At 42.2% G+C, this 21,266-nt stretch overlaps 1 protein-coding gene across 3 annotated transcripts; it reads right to left on the bottom strand.

Annotated features, from left to right (window-relative positions):
* Nucleotides 1–2,062: 2,062 nt before the first annotated feature.
* sfpq (splicing factor proline/glutamine-rich) lies at nt 2,063–21,036 on the bottom strand. 3 transcript variants are annotated; one of them, XM_069716740.1, is made up of 12 exons: nt 20,092–21,036; nt 19,305–19,493; nt 18,903–19,204; nt 18,704–18,799; nt 18,033–18,229; nt 17,830–17,914; nt 16,587–16,698; nt 16,434–16,482; nt 16,158–16,264; nt 2,891–2,939; nt 2,300–2,381; nt 2,063–2,182 (listed from the first exon to the last, which is right to left on the bottom strand). In XM_069716740.1, exons 1-10 carry the CDS (start codon nt 20,893–20,895, stop codon nt 2,913–2,915), a joined length of 1,968 nt encoding a protein of 655 aa, XP_069572841.1. In that variant the 5' UTR covers nt 20,896–21,036; the 3' UTR covers nt 2,063–2,182; nt 2,300–2,381; nt 2,891–2,912. The 3 variants fall into 3 exon arrangements, with proteins under 3 accessions (XP_069572841.1, XP_069572840.1, XP_069572842.1); XM_069716739.1 differs by having other exon boundaries at nt 2,891–13,860; XM_069716741.1 differs by lacking the exon at nt 2,891–2,939.
* Between the last annotated feature and the right edge of the window lie 230 nt (nt 21,037–21,266).

A 21,266-nucleotide genomic window follows, 5' to 3' on the forward strand; every position in this document is an offset into this window, starting at 1 on the left:
AATGAACCCGGAAAATAACACCGAGACTCGATTTATGCTGCCACGCGCGGACAGCCCCGAAAGTGACAGCATGGCCTCGAGCGAGGAGAGCCGGATCGGTAGTCTTGTCTGTCTGCAGGCCGCGGGGGGTGGACGCGGAGGGGATTGTAGCGCTCCACCTGTGGCCAGCGGACGCCATCAATGATGCATGGCCATCAAAGATGCATGACCGGAGCTGGTCAGGTGGACAGGTCCTACTTTACCTCCTGTGCTTCGCTCCCTTTCCCTCTTCTGCAGGTCGGTTTACAGCCGAGGCAGCAGGCGGTGAGTGAGGCCGCAGGAAGTGCACCAAACACAAATGTTGGAGGACTTCAAGCTGCTGCACTTTTTGTTTTCAAACACTTTTCACACAGGACCTTGAAGTTTTAGTGTTTTCTCCCAAGTTCTCAAATTATTGTCCATTATTTTGTTCAAAGATGAGATCTAACTTTTTTTTTTACATTTAAACACACACGTGATTAAAAGTTCACTTTTAATGAACCCAGACAGAAAGTAAAAGGTTATGAATTAAATTATTTATTTTCAAGTCATTTTTTTTTTTTTATAGCGAGAAATATCAAACATCTCGGGGTTCCTACTCTCACGTGACTACTTGCTGCTTTTTGTTTTTAATGATTAGGGCACCGAGCATCGGTGCATCGGTGCTCGGGCCCTATTGTATTTCGTAAAAATGTTCTTGGTAGTTCGTCGTCTTTCTTCTCCTTACATAAAGTGATTTGCCTTTTTGGAGGCTTTATCATATTCAAAAACTCATGAAAGTGGATACACACGTGTCTCCAGGCGAAAAATTTCGTACTCTCGTGGAGTCGCGAGTGGGCGTGGCCAAACGGCTCGATAGCGCCCCCCTGCTGGAGACAGGAAACGAGACAAAAATAGCAACTTTAAGCGGGTATACGCGGTCTCTCGTCGGGGAGACGGCGCGCGGGAGTACGAGGGCCCGTACATCACTGCTTGCAGTTTTAATTTCAATTACTTTTGTTTAGATTTAAACATTTTAATGTTTGGACGGTTGGTTTGGTTTGGAGTACTGTGAAATAAAAAAAACAACAATGACTATTCATAAAAAATTAAACTGCTAAATTAAGCCGTAAAATAAAAAATAAAAATCCAGATTTTATATAAATGCGTGAGTCACAATCTATTGATATATTTAATACTATTGAAGTTAGAAGGGGCAACTTTTCTACAGTACTTTTGCTTTATTATTTTAAGTATAATCAGATAATGTACTGTTAAGAGTAATTTTCCACATCTGATTTGTTTTTTCTATTTACATGCGTACAGAAGACAAAGACTAGTAAACAGTTGAAAATGTAGTAATAATGACATTAAGGAGAAAGATTGGGGACCTATTTGTACGGTAACTATGGTAACTGCCCAATCATCAGTGACAAATTACATGAATTCTTGCCAAAAACATCCTCCAAGATTATCAAGATATTAAACAGCATTTTTAAAATAAATATTTGTCAATCAAGTAAGTTTGATTTACAGCAGCTGGTTTAAAAGTTATCATTGAGGGACGTTTAACAATACAGGAAGAAAAAGGTTTTATTGGGCCTCCAGAACACCATCATTGATCTGGAACAGTATTTCTAATCTAGTGTTTAGGTGGTGGTGAGTGTCGCCTTCGCCTTCTTGTTTAAATCCTCCTACAGACATTCATGTGATCTGGTGACTCATCATTTTCACACTCATCTGACCCCTTTATGCTTTTGTGTTTCCTCGCTTCTTTTTCAGTTCTGGAGGTGCAGCTCGGGTTGGACCACACGAACTTGACCCACATTGGACTCGTCCCGGATCGTCTTGCGGTCTCGGTGCTGGACCTCCTCCAGGGTTGACAGCCAACCCTCTGGATACAAGTGTGATGCAGCAGCGGAAACATTGCACCTTTTGCCTTAATTGTAACTGGACGGACCTGAGGAAGCCCGATAGCCGAGGCCCAGAGGCCAGACGGCAGGCTGATCGGTGGTTAATCAACCGCTCAGAAGGCGGCTGGAAGAATAAATACAAACAACAAAACTCAGGTTCATAAGCTTTATTTTTGAAAGTGAGAGAGTAAACAGTGCATCCCTCCTCTGGACTGCAGGCTGTTTGTCCTCTGCTGGTACGTCCTGGTACTGCATCTCCACCTCCTGCAGCTCTGCAGGAAACACACAAACAGTAGATAGTCCAGATTATTAAACTGAAACGCTGACCTTCTCATTTAAATGTAAGAGGCTAACTTCATGGCACACTGATAAAGTGCAGATGAACTGACCTGGAGGACGTCCAGGCATCACCGAGTGGTTACCGAGTCTCCTGCAGCGCTGGCATTTTATCAGACACCGTCTTCATTTTACCTACAAAAACAGGAACAAAGAACGGACCGACTGTTACTCGACCGTGACGCTGAACTGTGAAAGAGCTGAAGGATCGAAGAACAGGAAGTGGATTTCAGCCAGCAACTATTTCAAGCCCGAATCTGTAAACGCGAAGGTGATTTTCAACACTGATCCCACTGAGACTCTGATTCAAGGCTGACCCGCTTCTCCGAGAGAATTTTTAATCTTTACATTATTCATTATTAATGAGTGTGATAATTAAAAGGATATGAGGAGGAACTCATTTTTCAGACCCGGAAGCTTCATCCACTTTTATATAGTCAGTGGCTAAAACAACAAGGAACAAGACTTCCCACTGGGACTCATTGAGTTCGATGTTGTCAACACAGAACTGTTTACGGCTCAACTGTAAGACGACACCCGCCGTTACAAACCTAATTTCTAGATGTCAATGATTTATATTCAGGCCGATGCAGTATTTCCCATTCATGGGGTTAAAAGAGACGCATGACATTTGCAGATCTTACTGTGGTTAGTCGGTGTGGACTCTCAGCCTCCTTCGATTGGTCGAGGCTCCTGCAGCGAGAAACAAACAATGAGAGCCTGATAGTGAACTGTTCACAAGGTTTACTTTATATATATATAAAAAAAAATGGCATCATTTATTTGAGGTTGTCACGTGTAAAACGAGAAAAAAAAGCCTGCACATCTGTGTAAGAGTGTGTATCGTGTGCGTTGGTGTTGACTGTGAATGTACATATAAAAATAAAATAAAAGGATATGTTTTTATAATGTTAACATGCAGTACATGGGGTCAGTGTGAGGAGCACAAATATGAAGTGTGAGCTCTGTGTTACTGAAAAGCTTCTCAGCACCTTGAAGTAGATTCATCTCTTTTAATAACCGCAGAGGAGACGAGACAAATTCGTGACAACAACGCTCAAAGCTGTTGCGATCCTCGGCAGGTAGGAAGGCGATTCTGTTACAAAGCCACGTGAAGATCGACTTCATACTGACACATCAGGGGTTTTTACTGCAAAGCGACCCCCAGCGGAGCGGCACCGTAACCCTGCACAGGAGCAGACCGTGGTCACTTCCAGTGTCAGTCTTTCAGACGAGGGGCGGTGCCCTTTTAGACGAGGCCACTACGGGCCAAAGGAGGGCGGGGGAGGGAGGGGGGTCATTCTGGCATCACACTCAAGACGGGACACGGGAAACTTTTTTTTTTTTTTTTTTTGGCCAATCGGGCCTCTGGACTTGGTTAGAAAATGGATCACAGTGCAGACAGATTCATCGTCACAGCCGCCGTTGGCTGAACTCGGCGGAGTCTCTTCCAGAACCGTAAACTCCGGGTCGCACCGCGAACCTTCGCCGCTACCACACAACTCCTTCGTACGAGCAACACGTGAAACTGTTACAGTCCTGATGTCGTGTACTTTTTCAACAAAAAAAAAAAAAACAGCTGGCTGGTCACCGACATGACACGGCATTCGGGCGTAACAGAAAAAGAGACAAAATATGAGTATTGAGAGGTACTGAGAGGAGAGAGGAAAAGGAAAGCAAGTGCCATCTGCAGCTGATGATTGAAGCACTGAGGGCTGTAAAAACACGACTGCAGCGAGGTTTGACAGTCAGTCGAGAACTCTCCAATCTAAAAAAAATCTACACGTCTCTTTTCCTTCGGCAAACCACCGACAGCTCAACAAACATCAGTTTGATGTTTGAGAAATACAGCAGACTGATGACTGTTGGAAATAAAAACCTGACAGGAGTCACAGAAATGATAGTTTAAGACAGTGGTTCTCAACTGGTGAGCTGTGGCCCAAAAGTGGGTCGCCGGGCCATTTTGAGTGGGTGACGTGTGTGTGTGTGTGTGGGGGGGGGGGGGGGGAAGCAACCTCAAACATTTATTTTGAAGGCTACAGAAGCTGTGCTGCCGTGCTTTTATTTTGAAAAACATACGTTTTCCAATGACGCAACATGCGTACAGTAGCCGTTTGCTGCCAGCGTTGTCATGACAGCAATAACAGGAAATAATGTCAGTCTTATCAGTAGTAAACAAGTCTGCCTTCTTATTTTGTTCAAGAAAAGTATTTTAAATTTCAGTTCATATTTTCATTTATATTCTTGAAACTTTATGAGTATTATGAATTTTCCTGTAATTAAAAATAAGTCATTTAATTTTCCATTAATTCAATTTGAGTGGCTCAAAATGTTTGAAAATTTGGGTCGGGCCTTAAAGACAAAGTAAAATTGTGGGTCAGAGGTCAGACCAGTTGAGAACAACTGCTCGAAGAGCCGTACCTTAGACGTATCTTAGACCGGCAGAGTATAAACTGGATTTAATACACGCTTATTCCATGTTGAGGAAAATATTGAAAAACTATTTATCCAATGCCACCTTGTCTATTACATGCACATATGGGCGTAACTAGAGTTGTTTGTGTTTATCTCCCAATATAAAACTTCTCTGTTGTAAATTGCACACTCAGCTAACAGTCAGGTTTTTTTTACCGTCACTTGACAGTTTGTGCTAAAAGTGAGAAAATCTGCTAAACAAGAACTGAAGTCAGTCAGTCTGTTTAAACTGAAATATTTGCACATATCAAAAGAAAGAAAGAAAGAAAAAAAAAAAAATACACAATTCACAACAAACTCCATCCACACAAACACACCAAGTCAACAAGGTTATGGTGAAAGGCTCCAAGTTAAGTCAAACTTTCGTATTTTCTACAATCCCACCCAGTGTGACCCGAGCAGCACGACTACTTGGCCCGATACTTCAACACTGCGAAGACATCCCAACCCAGTACCAGCAAAACTCACGTTTGTGATTTTATAGAGGGCTGACAGGCAGAGCGCGAGAGGGTCAGGAGTGGTGTCAGATGGTGAGGGTCCGTTCGCTCGAAGATAGACGACCTGTCTACAAAACAAAACCTTTATCGTGTTTTAATGATTTAAGAAATAAATACAATTTTATAAAGATCCATTCGTGAATCGCTATTGTTTCTGAAATGAGAAAAAGCTACTGAGTGGGCTAAAAATATGAACTTAAAAATGTAAAAATAAATAAATCTGATATAATTCAGAACTGCAGTTGTAAATATATTTTTTTTAAAAGGATGTAACAAAAGACAAAAATACTCAGAGCTTTTTAACAGTATTACAATAGAAAGTTGGGCTTGTTTTTTTTGTGTCATTGCTGCACACAACCTGCCGGTTTCGGCCACTAATCACCTCTCAAATATGACCAAAAAAAAATCTTTCCAGCAAAAATCAGTTCAAGATGCAGAAAATACAACTGAAATATCTTGTGCAAGCCTAAAAAAAAACATTTAAGAAAAACCCGTCAATTTGTCATTTTTAATATTCCAAGCAACGCTAATAAAATAAACTTGACATCAGAGTTTGTGAAAATTAGGTTTCAGCACTGACTTCAACACGTCTGCAGTTTGAAGCTGTTGATCAGCTGTCAGTCAATGCACATTTGATTTCATGCACACGTACAGAGAAGCCAAAGTACTACAACCACAACCACACACACACTGCACGAGCTACGTTTCCCCTCCCAGCACACGCACAAAAAAGTTGAGGACCAGAGATCTGCACTGTGATGCCATTCTTTACAAGTGTGATGCCAGAAGCCCTGCATACGTCACCGTGAGCAGTGACTGGGAATGAGAGGACAGAGAGAAGAGTTATGGGACAACTGTGCATCTTTGTATTATAAACATGGATGGGACACTTACCTTGCTTGTTCGGCTGATCTGTGTAAGCATACCTCTGGCTGCAGTGCAAACAAGTCCAGGCTTTACTGTCCACTGACCTCTGCAGAACTACTCATCGTCAATGTAACCCAACTGCAGAGAAGAGCCTCTACTGTGGACTGGGGCAGCCCGTCTTTGACAAGCTGGCTGACAGCAGCTAAACGCACCTCATTTACCCAAAAAGACATGAAACACGCACAACCACACAGGCACAACACGCCATCCTCTCTTCAACCGCAAGGTGCATCATGGGGCTTCCTGCCTCAGGTACGTCGGCGGACAGGAGGTCGATCGGGTCTACTGGTGGAGGATTTGCAATTTCGCGCACGAGAGAACTGATAACGGGTTCGGGTTGAGGTGAGGCGCCGAACAGTCTTCACTTGAAACTTGAGGAAATGGGCAGTGTTGCAAAGTCCAAATGTGAAGGCCGTAGGGGTGTAACGGTACACAAATCACAGGATTTTTTTTTTTTTTTTAATGACTTTGTATTTTTATAATGGGAGTCGGAGGTTTTTTGTAGCCAGCCCCTAGTGGCCCTAGGTGGTATTTCACTTAAGAATTTTCGCATTGGCTTCACTCTTCGGACCCGGAGACTTCATCCATTTGTAAGTACAGACTAAGGGTCATAGCCATTTTGAATGAAGTTAATTGGAATTGTCACGTGACCAAAATATCTTGATATTTACTTCCAGGGTGAATGTCACATTGCAGCCGGCCGATTATCCGGTACAGTGAGAGGCATCACAGCTTGGGGCCGATTAAAACATGTGGAACTCGCACACGAGAATTTTTGTTCCCAGAGTGAGAATATGTCGACATCAATAGTAATTGTTTGTATCGTGGGTGTTCAGACCAAAAGTGGCATAATGAGAGGTTTGGGACGACTACATGTACCATTACACCCCTAGAAAGCAGGAGCGGACCTCCCCGTTGAGTATTTATTAATAAAGCTGTGTTCAAGTCTGTTATAGGTGCTTGGTGCCACCATAAGGCAAATACGGTCTTTCAACTTCTTTTGAACAATGACAACGTCAAAGCTTCAATTTCTACTTTAGCTCAAAGATGCAAAGTGAACATGTTTGTAATAAAAGTCTGTTTGCTTGCCGGCACAAATTAATCACTAATAAAGAACCAGTGTCAAAGTTTGGTCTTGGTAATACAGGATCAAAAGATCTGTAATGTAGTTATGTTTCAGTCTCTAAAGCTGCTGTCGCCTTTAAAACAAATCAAAACTTTCCATTTTAAAGTCATGAATGCCATCAAAATGTTTTAGCCATCGGTTTCAGATTTGTTGAAATTGTATTGTATTATTATTTTTTTTTAAATCTGTTAAATGTGCTTCATACCACATTTTAACAAATCTCAACTTAGAACTTTTTTTAAAAAATTTTTTTATTTAAAAAGGCCTCTCCCAAAGGCTTTCCATTTTTTCTTTTAACACTTTTAAGTGAAAATGTGTTTTCAGCAGAGGACATCTATGTCCTGAACCTCTGTAATATATTTAACTGTTAAGTCTGTTGGGTTTGCTTGGTGGCTTTAACCAAATCCTGACTAAGAACTTTCTCTCTAAAAGGGAAAAAAAAAAACAAACATGTCACTGAGGAACTTTTTGTTTCAGACTTGTCAGAAGCATCCTTTTAGTCTGTTAAGTGTACGTGGTGCCACCATTGAACAGACTTGACTTGGAAGTCCTTAAAAAAAAAAAGAAGGTATCATTACCATTACCATTCTTACTCCAATAAGGTGTTGACAACAGAGGACCTCCTCGTCCCAAAGCTCAGTAATATTGCAACTATTTTTTAGTCTGTTGGAGTACTTGGTGCCACCTTTAGTCAAATGTTGCCTGTAAGCGTCACTTAAAGAACGATAGTGTCAAAGGTTTGATTTCCATTTCCAACTGTGTTGGCAATAAGGGTGTAAACATCTGTAATATACGGTAGTTACAGTGTAGTCAGCTTCATCACTTCAGCCGTGAGTACTGGCGCAAGAAGAGTGGCCAAATATTAAAATCCACCAACTTTCCAAGATACAGTCCAAGCTCTCGAGCCACCATGATGAAAAAGACATCTTTTTTTTTTTTTTTTTTTGGAACAGGTGCCATTTCGTCCTCCACAGTAAATGCTTTTCAATAACAGAACTGCTCCAACAGAAGCTACAGACTTTGCATATCTTGGTTTGGAAAGTTCCCGTTCATAGTCCAACCCCTTAAAAGATGGTCAAACCTGTTAAAGAAAAACAAATTGCACACAACACCAACACACAGACATAATAATACAAGTTTGAAAATTTACACTTGGGTCAAGTCAGTGAAAAGCTAAACTTCTAATCTGCAGGATGTTCAGATCTTGCTTGGATTCAGTCTCAGTATAAATAAATAATATAATACTCATCAATTTAATTTTTATTCAAAATTGACTTGATATACACAAAAGAACATGTTTTGTTAGCTACATATACTGACATATTAGTATATTTTTTAGGTGTCATAATTTGATTTTTGATTTGAATTCCTCGGTTGTGACAAAATATAAAATATAAAAAGTCATCTATCCAGATACTCTACAATCTATTTACTAAATAGCACTGGAGTTTGTTGCTGTAATAAATTCACCACCTGAAAACTTGATAAAATGGAGACTTTTCTCTAAGAAATCAAAAACTTTCGTTGAGCAAACATTAATTTACTTCGCAAATAAATAGTTCTCCAGTCGTTGTTAGTTTTCTTTCTAGAAAATAAACATGCAAATCAGTGTAGAAACTGTCTAATATGATCAAATCTGTAATCACTCAGCTGAACTTGGGTAAATAAATTAGCTGGTTGTAAGGTTCTAGTTTTAGGATGTTATCTTGAAAACAAATACGCCAGCGTTGGACCAACAAAGAACAATGGTTCTGGACTAAACTTATTTGTCTATTTTTTCCCCCCAGAAAATCGGATTTAGCCAACCAACAACAACTTGGTTACAAACACATGGAAGTCCATTCCTAAAGCAGAAGTACGAGTTATGCAAATTGCGGGGTTTTTTTTTTTTAGACGTTTGACAATCACATGAATGATTGCTGTATATCAATTAAAAATTAGTTGCATTTTGCTAATACCAATCACTTTCAGAAATGTTAAATACTTACAATTTCTACAGAGAAATTCTGTCTTCTTATCTGAAGTGAAAGTTCTCTGGAAATTTAAGAATCAAACCTTTTTCTGTTAGAAGTACACCAAATATTGTAAAATCCATTAAGTTGCAACGGGGAAAGTCATAATTTCTTGGTGTTCAAAAACGTTGCTGTTTTTGGCGTTGCGTAGTTCAGAAAACATCCAAGTTAGCGCATTTTTGAACGCAAGAGGAATGCCGCAGGGCTAGATTAGAAACCTAGTCCAACTTTCTGTCCATACTACATCCTTTCACAAACTACTATCCAGCCTTGTTTAATCCTGTGAATAACATGTTGTGAATCTCACTATGGTCATTTCCACTGGTCCAGTGTTTGGGTTCCATAGCTAAAGTATTACCGGTGTCCACACTACACAGCCACTACTTCCTCCACAGTCCATTATCTTTAAAGCCGGTCAGACCTGTTAAAGAAAAAATGTACAAAACACAAACACACGTAACATTTGAGATGAACACTCCATGATATCAAGGTCTATTACCAAAATAATCCATGTTAGTTCTGTTTTTCCCGTCATTTCAGGCGCGTTTAGCGGCGCTCTCAGATGCCACATGATGAAGATAGTTCTTAAAAACAAGTCTAAAAGCTTACCTTTCATATCTTTATATGTCAAGATATTTTGTAAGCTACAAGAAAAGGTACACTATAAGCAATTCTTAAGTTTCTTGATGTCATGTACTGCATTGTTTTAGCAGTTATCTGCTATGTGACATAAACAAAATAATAAAAAGACTGCAATAGGCTGCATTGTAGTCAACCTGCTACAGGCATGAATACTGTCCAAAGACAGCCATTAGACATACGTTACTATTTAGAAAAAGAGCAATAAGCAAGTGACTCCTAAGATACAGTGGGAACCAACTTATTGTTGAGAAAAAAAACAACACTCAAATTTGAGCATTAAAAAAAGGTATCAGAAGCTGTACCGCTGTGCTGAAACATAAATACACTTTCAGTCGTCCACAGAATGTCAGAGTCAAGATTGTCCTATAAAATGCAGCCAAGTTAATATAGTTAAATGAAATATGATCAATCTCAAAGGTTGCAGTTAACACAAAGATTACTTACACTCACTTTTTCAGCCATTTCCTCTTACCATACCGCTCTGACAAAAGTTTGCTGAGGCAAGTTTATGAATTGAGGATGGTGTCCTGGTTTCGATTGGGCCAGAGTGGGCAGGAGAATAAAAACATGAATTTGAAAACCAAAGGGACATTAACAAGGAAGGTTTTAAAACCATCTTATAATAATATATAATTTTTGTAGCATGGGTCACAGGTTGATAAAAGTGTCATCAAAGGTTAGCCCAAACAACAAATCTAAGAATTCTGGGGAAACTAAGCAAAAGCACCGGAGCCATTTTGAAAAAAAGATATACAAGAACACCGGAGCTCCCGGCTGAATCTGTGTACAACAGTAATGGTGGTCTCACAACCGCCAACTACAGAAGATGCTAAGGGGACTTTCAGCCATGTGGCAGGTTAATTCCAGCAGCCACATATGAATGTGATTGTGTAAAAATGATGTATAAAATGGAAAAGGCATAGCACAAACTGGCCATAGATCCTGCTGCAGTACGAGCCTTATCCATGCCATTTTACTTGCTTATAAATCTGAAAACCAGGGCACAAATTAGGACTTATTGACAAGTTGCAGGTTTACTACAATGAATACTTAATCAATGAGGTACTTGGGCAAATTGAGGATTAATTTCCATTTTCCAAATGGAGCATAGACTATGTATGCTAATTCACATGTTATGCTAGCAAGATGTAGTTGAATTAAATCATAAATGAATGCATTTTTTTTTTTTTTTAATTAACAGCAATAATTGAAAATAAAAGTCAAACTTTTGTTTAAAGCGGTGACCCATTCGTTCCTAGTTTCTGTGGTTTTGGAAAAAAGTAGACCTTGACGTCTTCATCCATAGATAGAAGAAATTTTCGATCCACGGCACAAGTCCAAACGAGCCCAAAACCAGCAATGCAAAAGAAGATGTACTCACAACCACAAACAGTGACACTATGATAAAGGCATTTTAGTAAAGTTTATGTCAGTTACTTTAGTAAAAACTTCCTTACGGGTTTCCTTTTACACACAAACTTTGTTAGACCGTTGTCATCCCCAAAGTTAGCCCAGAAATGAAAATGACTACGTTTACATGCAGGTTTTTTAAGGAATAATCCGTTGAACAGAGAATAACTGTGTGCAGACTAACATCCAGGAAGCTGTTCACACAATTGCCACTTCAAGAGGTATTTCTTTGGTATGTCAAAGGGATAGCAATGCGCAAAACATTTTTTAAATTGGTGCTACATGACCGGAGGAAAAAAAAAACCCTACAACAAACAGAATCCACTGGGCTCATTGCCTTCCTAGGTCATTTCCAGGACGACAGGAAAATAGTCAGCAAAGCCAGTTTCCACGTTGGCTTACTGGTTCAGGAAAGAGTTCTCATAGGTAACGTTGTTCGTTCCCAATACCGTTTAGTTGTTCTTTTCCTCGTCCATATGCTGTCATTCCTCTGCATTTGCATTTTAGCTCACAAGTATCCCCAAATGTCTCATTCCAGCATTACTCTGTGAAAATGTTCTTCCAAACCTACAGGAACACTGTCATCTGCCACAGTATTCCAATAGTTGTTAGTTTAAGTGAGTAGACAGCTCGGCAGAGATGCCATTATAAATTTTGAAGTGGCGACAAGCTCCCCCCGGTCAAATTTCGACTGTCTGGAGGGGGCGGGTATATAGAAAATTAGCAAGTACCATAGGTTGTTTGAACTAAAGTCCTTAAGATAGCAGTCTGCCAAATGACATGGGACAAATGAGGAAAAAGCTTTGGTTTCAGGCAACACGGAGGGAAGTAAGACATTGATATTTTTCAACCAGCTTTGTATTGTTACAATGTGGGTCGTATATACAAAAGAACAATGTTTTCCTCTTAAGGGAATATGGTTATGAACCTCTGAACATGCTCTACTACAACTAACATCAGACTTTTCAAGACAAGGAGAGCACATACGCATTGCAACACTTTCACCCATTGGCTGCCTTATACACTCAATTCACTCATGGAAGAAAACTGGGGCTAAAAGCGGGATGGGTTGTTATTGGACGTAACTACAGTTCTACGAGTACGTTAGTATTTCGGGGTCCCGTTGGCGGTCCTTTAGGGAAAACGCTGCTTAAAGAAAGGTCATCAAAAACATAATGTGCTCATAAGGAGACCAACGCTCCCGCCAAATGCTGTCTTTTTTGCCGTTTTACTCTACTATTACAAGTATTTTTCGTTTTTATGTCATCTGTCCATCTACGATAACGCATCAGTTAATCAAAAGTGAAGGCAGACAAATAATTGCATCTGCATGTAAACGTAGTCAATAACCCCAAACGCCAAACGGGCACACAAGTGATATGAGCAGAATGTGTTGGTAAGGAGAGCAAAGTATTTCGGCTTGGCAACCCACAACCACATACTCTACCACAGGTTTTCTTAAAGGTTCTATGTGTGGTATTTCTGCTGTCCTGGAGCATGGCTGTAAAAGCTGACTTACTGAATGCAACATGATAACTCAGTCGAAGCGCTAAATTAAATAGGAAAAACAGCTATAAGTTGTGTTTGTGGAGTAAAATTGCAAATTGTGAGTATAAAAAAAAAAACTTGAGTCACTTGTGGTGTACAATTAATAGGCTGGTAAATGTTGTAACCAGTGACTTTCTTTGTTATCTATGTCTCTACTGATTCAGGTAGAAGAACTTAGACAAAGTATAATTATTAAGAATGCCGATTGGCTGACAAATGCCAATTAATTGAATTCGCCAAGAAGAACAAAGAAGCGAAGGACGCAGTGGAGTATTTGCAGTACGTTTCGGGCGGGCCTCGTGCTGGGTTTTTCAGGTACGCGTCGCTGAACTAAAGTAGTCAGGACTGTGGCAGAGATAACACATAGACCCTTTAAAACCTAATGTGGCAGGTTCATCACACTTTTCATTTGTGCAAACAACCCATTGCTGGGATTTGGTTGCTTTTTGAACGTACGGCACGTTAACTTTGAGAATAAAAGTTTAAGGTTTGCCCGGATAGAACCAATGTCTCTTTATTTATAATACATGCTTTGACTCCAAATGTATGGCACAAAACACAGCCATAGGAAGTTGAGAAAAATGTTACAATTATCACTTCACGACGACTCACAGAGTATAACACATCTAGAAAAGAAAATTATACATGGTCAGATAGAACTAGTGGATCACACCGGGGTGACATCTCTCCACGCTAATAACAATAAAAAATAAGAAATGAAAATATTGACTTTGCCATAAAATGAGTTAATTGCCTGGCTAAAAGGTTGCAACATCTTAAACTTAAATACAAGAAATACGACTCAACATGTTCGTTTTTGGAGAATCTATACAAATGGTGCTGCCGGAAGCATCAAAGAGCAGCTTTTAAAAACGGGCTTTCTTAGCGGGACCATCAAACTCCTCGCGGACCCTGCCGTACCCGGGGTTACCAGGACCCATTCCCCTCGGACCACCCTGGGCGAAGCGCTCATTGCGCTAAAGGGTGTCAATTTGCCAGGGAGGCAGTTAGAAGGGTGGGGAATAAGTTATGGGTGGGATCAGTGCGCAAGCACACAGTTCATGTCCATATGGAGGCGAGTAAAAAGGTATGGCAATAGAGGTGGTTTGTTTTATATCGGGAGCAGATTTACAAAACAACCAGCAGGAGACACATCCGAAGAAACCGTTCGTTCCAATATGAAGGTCCACAGGTGCCACAGGTTACATACGGAAAAGGAAGAGAGGGTAATGCTTTCGTTAGTGCCTACCTAATGTGATCTCTTCTCCATTGCATGCCCAGATCAGCTGGCAGTCCTCAGTGCTTATCAGGTCTAGCATTAAAAAATGCTAACCATATTTACCTGTTGATCATTTTTAGATATAGTAATAAATGCATGCCCAAGTTTCTGGATTTAGGAATTTACTAAATGTGTATCTACTTAATTAGTAGTGTTGTAAACAAGTTTTGCACTCCTTTTGTTGCAGCCAGAATTCATATTTTCTAAGAAACTTGGGAAAAATAGGTGAAATAAAAAGTGCCTTTATGAAATCCCAGTGAATTAAGTCACTGACAAACTTTCTTGAACAGAAGCAGTGTATAAATTGGCTGCTTGCTACCACAAAATATCTTAACTATTGGTCCCAAATGTGACCAGAATCTAAAAGTATAGGGACTGTACGAGGAAAACCTGTGTAGAATATTTGCATTTAGGGCAGAGTAAACGTAATCATTGCACAAGACAGTCAGCTCAACCATTTTCCAACAGGAGAGCAATTTGCTTTTCAATATGCACTTCAAACGCTAATGCAGACTAGTTCTGTGAAACTAGAAGTGTGAGAGAGTCGGCATCTCAAAAGCCAAAAAAAAACCAACACAGAAGGATGGCTTTGATTTACAAAACGAGGCTACAATGGAGCAACAAAAATAGAACATAGAATCTAAAGTAGGAGAAATGTCGAATATATAAATACATCTCGAAGTGGATCAATGCAACATAATCCTGCTCAGTATACTAAATTATCAGAGTTTTACTGAGCGTCTCACACTCACACACACACACACACACACACACAGGTGAGAAAAATGAAATACAGTGTATCAAAGTTCACACACAGGATTGTCAGACTGTTGCCAGCATCAACACTACCAAAAAAAAAAAAGTGTCTTTTAATGGCAAATAGTGCTTTAAATTCAAAGCCAGACTAAAGAAACAGCTATGCTAGTATTAGCATGCATAGATAAAGTTATGTAATATGTAGTGGTGAATATGTAGTGCACCATTTACAAATACAAAGCCTAGTTTATGAGGTGAAACATATGTATATGTATACGGTACTTTCGATGTTTTCACACATTTAGCCGCTCTTACTGATATCCAGAAACAAAGCTGACATCGGTACTACAATTCTGCCCGAAGCATAGATCTCAGGCTTAGTCGAGTATTCATCCTACATCATCCTAAATACAAGAAGTCACAATGCCGTGCCTGCCCCCTTCAATTAATCCTGCTGTAAAATACTATTTTCTTCAAATCTAAATGTTTATACCGTCATCCTGCACTAAAGGCATTATAAATGCTCGGGTACAAAAAAAGATATTGAGGAGAAGGTAAAGGTTGCTGGTCCAAAAGAGTAAGAACACCCCTACTGCAGGTCTCAAATTGGCCCGTTGCACAAAACGAGCTTTTACCACACTTCCACCAAAAAAATAAAAATAAACGTAGCCTGTTCGCATACAACTTCTTTTCTTCTCAAAAATAGGTGATGCATGAAAGGGCTCGCAGAGTACGGGAAAAAAAAAAGGTGATTTAAAAGTAGATAATCACACTGTCAACAGGTAAAAAGGGGAAAAAAAACATTCTGCCTTCAGTCAAGTGAAAGTGCCTGTCCAGCTCACAAGAGACAGGGCTTGCAATAGCAGTGCACTACACAAACGGCGTGATCAGAGTGAGCAGAGACGCTGAGGTCCGTCTACGGCTGTCAAACACACTGGAGAGCAATTTCTGAGGATTTAGTGCAGGCTGACGGTTTGTAACTGCAAAGCAGTAAGGCTCTGGTGACGGTAACTGAGGGGGCTCGGCTTCCCATTGAGAGACACCCTATCAGGCAGGCGGCATGTCTGACACATTCAACGCCCAGCAACACAGCTGGGAACACGTATCACTCATTCTCCCGTCCTGCTGGGCCAGCTGGCCTTTGTGATTTTAAAATCAACTGGGAGTCTTTCCAACCAAAAGGAAAGCCCAAGACAAACTACATCAACTACTGATCTTCCCAAAAGCGGGATACGTTACCATTTCGTTGCCCATCAAGCCTCCGGCAGATGGTCCGATTCCCTGCTGACCTTCGAAGCCCAGACCACCCAAGGGGAACTTCTGGTTGGCTGCACCAAAGGCCATTTCTAACAGAAACAACAGGACAAGTCAAGTACTCATTCGGCACGAGCAATAAACAGTATGGTTATGGCAAGACTAAATATTAATTAATATTAAATATTATTTAACTATTACTATTTTACTTTTCCAATCATGATAACTAACTTAATTAGTTTTACTTATTAGTGAACTTACCAGCCATGCCCAAACCTCCACTGGAATGTATTCTCATTTCTCTGTCCCTCTGTAATAAAAACACAGGAACTTATTAGATCAAACGAGGCAAATATTAATTATCTCCCTCTATTATATTTGTGTACTTGGATCTCAACATAAAATTGAACTTACATCAATGAAGTTGCCCATCCTGTAGTTCTCCTCACGCTGGCGGCGCATCTGTTCCTCCATCTCCCTCTTACGAATCAACTCCTCCTCCCGTCTGCGTCGTTCTTCCTCTTGTCTGTATATATTTAAAAAAAGGATGTTCACTTACATGTGCTGGAGAATCAGTAATCAATATCAACAGATTTAACCTAATTTGAGGATTTAAGGATCCAGATATAACAAAGATGTAATGTGAATGAAGGGAGTGACGTCCAGATGACGAACATCCGTCTGAACACTGAAGTCCCCGTTCACTCAAAAACACGCTTTTCTTCTTGTTCATGTAAGATGGCGCCGTGCTAGTGGCAGCCTGTTACAGCAGCTCCCACGAGTGCGTTTTTGTTTTAAGTATCTTTTTTTCTCCTCTCTTCGGAGTTGTTTTTTCTTTCACGTGTATTAAGTGACGGTCAAACAATGGACCGCAATTTTTTCACTTTTCTGGTGGCTCTTCTTTTACTTTTTTCCCTCGTCGTAACGGAGAGCTACGCACAGTGGACCGGGGTCATTGTTTACTCTCGTGATCAGCTGATTGCGCTGAGTAGATCTCTACTGCTGCTGCGAGGCCTGAAATCCCGGACGAACTTCGGAGAAGACGTCGGGGTTGCAGAGCTGGAGCTAAACTGAAGGCGAAGAGGAGGAAATATAAACCAGCGGTACCGGCGATCTTAATGGGGAACGTGAGGTCCTTGGCCAACAAGACGGACGAGCTCAGCGCGCTGGTAAAGACCCAGCGGAATACCGGGAGTGCAGCATCATGTGTTTCACCGAGACATGGCTGCACTCACATCTCCCGGACCACAGCGCGGCCGTACCCGGCTTCGGGACTGTTCGGGCGGACGGAGACGTTGTGCAGAGAATTTTTTTCCCCTTGTGGGATTAATAAAGTAACTATCTATCTATCTATCTATCTATCTATCTATCTATCTATCTATCTATCTATCTATCTATCTACCTACCTACCTACCTACCTACCTACCTACCTACCTACAGTTTTACTTTGCAGAATGATGTGCGAGTGGCGTTTGACACAAGGAGGCTGTTTTTACATTCATCTGCCAGTTTTTTTTAGTTTTTTTTTAGAAGTGTAAACATGATAATTTAACTTTTCTTGTGCAAAAAAAAAAAAAAAAACACATCAAAGACGTCATTGTTCAAAGTGCAGTATTTTGAATAGCTCAACACATTTCTGGTCGGGATCTTTAAATACCTGATCTGCATCTCCTTCCTCTTTTGCATTTCCTGAGTGTGCATCTCCTCCATGCGCCTCAGTTCCTCCTGTCGCCTCAGCAGATCTGCAAGAAAACACGAAAACAAACATTTACTTTGAGCACACTAAAAGACACGTCCTTTCTGTCGGTGAATGGCAGAGTGTATCCAAAACAGCAGCGGGCTGTTTATTTCTAAACTTGCCTTGCCGGAGCAGATTGGCCTGGTGCTCGTGGTAAGCGTCCTCCATCTCACTCTCCAGCTTCTCACGGGCCTCGCGCATGTTCTTCTCCACCTGCTGCCTCTGCTGCTTCTCCATTTCATCCAGAGACTTCCAGCGCTTGGAGTACTCGAATTCAAAAGTGCCCGGACGAGCAAAGCGGGGCGGCTCCTCGCGCTCCCTACAGACACAATCAACACAATATACAGGTGGCGATCAGTGCTAAATGTCCTTTGTAGAATGGTTGGGGGAAAAAAAAAAAGTGAATTACTAAGAAACAAATGCCTTTGCAGTTGCAAAACTGTCAATGGCAGAGTTTGTTTTTTGAACCAGTTTTATTAAAGTCAAAACTATGTTTGTGGGTAGAGTAGGGTTTAAAGCCATGTAACATCTCTCCTTATTTCCTTGAGCCACACAGGCTAACATCTGCCAATCCACACAAAGGATTGATCTTTGACAGCTGCAGTCCGTACCCCCCCCCCCCCCCTGCTCACACCATCTGCTACTCACAAGACAATGACATCAAGAAAAGCACCTACGTAACAAAGATGATTGGATCGAGAGATGGAAAAATTTCAACTCCACATTAGAACAATCATATATCCTCATCAGGGCAAATGTAAAGTGTGAACATGACAGAAAGGGACATGCTTACGATTGATATCTGGGGTTCTTCTGTGCCAACTTCTCCGGAAGACCATCTTCGGTATCAAACTGCTCCATGGGCTCGACGATGACAGGGCGGGGTGACCTGAAGAAGGTGGAGGGGAGGGGGGAACAAAAACAAAAGATGGCTGATTAGCACAGGTTTCAAGCATCTTCTACAGAGATGTTCCGGGTAAACAGAAACGTACGTGGTGAGGAGGAAGACACCCTCGTTGCACCGATCTAGGGCCTTTCTGGCGGCGGGTCTGGAGGCGAACTCGACAATGCCCTTGCATGTGGAGCGCCCGCGATCGTCCACGATGACGATGGCCCTCTCGACCATCCCGAACTGTGAGAAAGCTTCTTCCAGGAGCTCGTTGGACACGAAAGGCGACAGATTCTTCACGGCCAGAGCTGCAGAATGTGACGCGAAGCGGACACGCAGGGGTCTGCCTTTCATCGGGATGTCATCCAGCTCTGCCTTTGCTATCTCTGCGAGCGCCCGGGACTCCTGCAAGATTTCAAATGTTACATTACTATTAAAGGATCCGCTAAGTATGACTTAATATCACAGGCAGTTTGAGGTAAACCTGTATTTGACGAAGTCTTACCAGTCGAATGAAACCAAAGCCTTTGTTTTTGTTGATGAAGACCTCACTGGGTTCTCCATATTTTGAGAATATCTTCCTGAAATCATCCTCCGAGAGGTCGTTGGGCAGGTTCCCAACAAACAAACGGCACCGCTGTGTGTACGTCTTCTCGCCGGGCTTCAGCAGCATGGACAGCGTCGCTTTGAACTCCTGTTGGTTGAACAAAACCAAGTGAAAGCCAGAAGTCACACATCTGAGCGCGACTACAAAATACCGCAATTAAACTCCCGCGACAAAAGTGCACGAAGGGATGGAGAATTTTCACAGATGCTAGATTATGTCCAAATACAATATCGTGATTTGAAATGTTAACACGTCGACCCGCCCATCCCCCCACGCGCTTTGTCTGGGTAGAGGAATCAAACATGACCTATTTACTTCAGCAAACGAGCGTACTCGGGGGGGGGGGGGAATGTAAGTAGACGAATACACAACATTTTTTAATTGACATTAGGCAGAAATCATTGTATTAGTCAGTATATTAAGTTACGAGAACGCATTTGTGTTTGAGGACAAGATGGCTGCGAGCTAAGGCTGCTCCGTTAAGGGGGCGCTTGTTTTTCGTCACGGTTACTGCCGTCGCAGGATGCAGCGGAAAAGGCTGCGGTTACATCAAGTGCGGAAGGACATAACTCCGCCCGCTCGGGCTGCGCAGTGCTTAATATCAACGGCGGTCGTACTGAATAAACCAACAGCGAAAATCGACGCCACTCACGGCTGAGAATGGATTAACGAAATCTTTACGGACCTTTGACTGGCTTCCGTCTGAGTCAGCGGCGCCGCGGCTCGGGGTCTCTGCCTCCTGTTCCCGTCGATGTCTCATCGGCGGTGGCCCAGACCTGTGGCCTTGTGGAGGACCACCCCTCTGGCCCTGGTGAGGACCACCTCTCTGGCCCTGGTGAGGACCAGACCTTTGGCCCTGGTGAGGACCGGGCTTCTGGCCCTGGTGAGGACCGGGCTTCTGGCCTTGTTGTGGACCGGGCTTCTGGACTTGCTGCGGGCCTGACTTCGGGCTGGGGCTCGGGTTCGGGCTGGGGCTCGGGTGCTGCTGCTTCTGCTGCTGCTGCTGCTGCTGCCCGTTAGCATTTCCCACCGTTGGTTTCAGCGGCAGGTTCGGATTCGCGTTTGCCTGGTTCGGTTGCGGGGGGGTGATGTTAGGTTTCGGCGGTGGTGACTGGATCTTCGGTAGAGGGACGGGGGTTGCCGGCTTCGGCTGCTCTTGCGGTTTTTCTGCCGGTTTCGGCTGCTGCTGTTGCTGCTGCTGCATCGGGCCTTTCATCGTGAGAGCCGGGCCTGGACTCGGCGGAGGGATAATTGGCAACGACTGGTTCTGTGGTGGCTTCTGGGGGCTAGACTGCGGACCCTGGTTTTGCGGTTTGTTGAAGTTGTTATTGGGTCCTCTCCGATTTTGGTTCTGATTCTGAAAAGGATGGTTCCTGAAATTCGGATTTGCCATTAGCCCACCCCGCATGGGGCCGCCGGGCCCGCCGCCTCTGCGTGGCTGGAAATTATTAATCCCAAGGCCGCCGCGATTATTGTTGAATCGAGACATTGATCCTGAAATCGGCAATAACTGTTATTAAAATACAAAAAAAAAACCTTTAAGGTTTGCTGCGTAACAACAGTCACCCACCGGTGTGTGCAAGTTCTCAAAATGGCGACCAACGGCTGCTGCGAACAGACAGGTCTTTCTTCCTCCGGTGATTGAGCCGTTTGGCCCCGCCCAGCTCCTCCCGGTGCCGCTGATTGGTCCTCTGCCAAAGAGGCGGAGTCACAGATTCGAACGAAGAAGCCCCTCCCCCCAAAAAAACATCAATTCTGCCTACAACTGTCATGATTGGGTATTTAATCACTCTTCATAAGCATTAAAAACACGTCATCACTAATTGAAATGAAGCGTTATTCACAGTTTTATTCACATAT

Source organism: Brachyistius frenatus, unplaced genomic scaffold (genome assembly GCF_029030835.1).
Source record: "Brachyistius frenatus isolate BFR_SWC_R1_liver_20210118 unplaced genomic scaffold, ASM2903083v1 Contig_162, whole genome shotgun sequence".
Lineage (NCBI taxonomy): Eukaryota > Metazoa > Chordata > Actinopteri > Embiotocidae > Brachyistius > Brachyistius frenatus.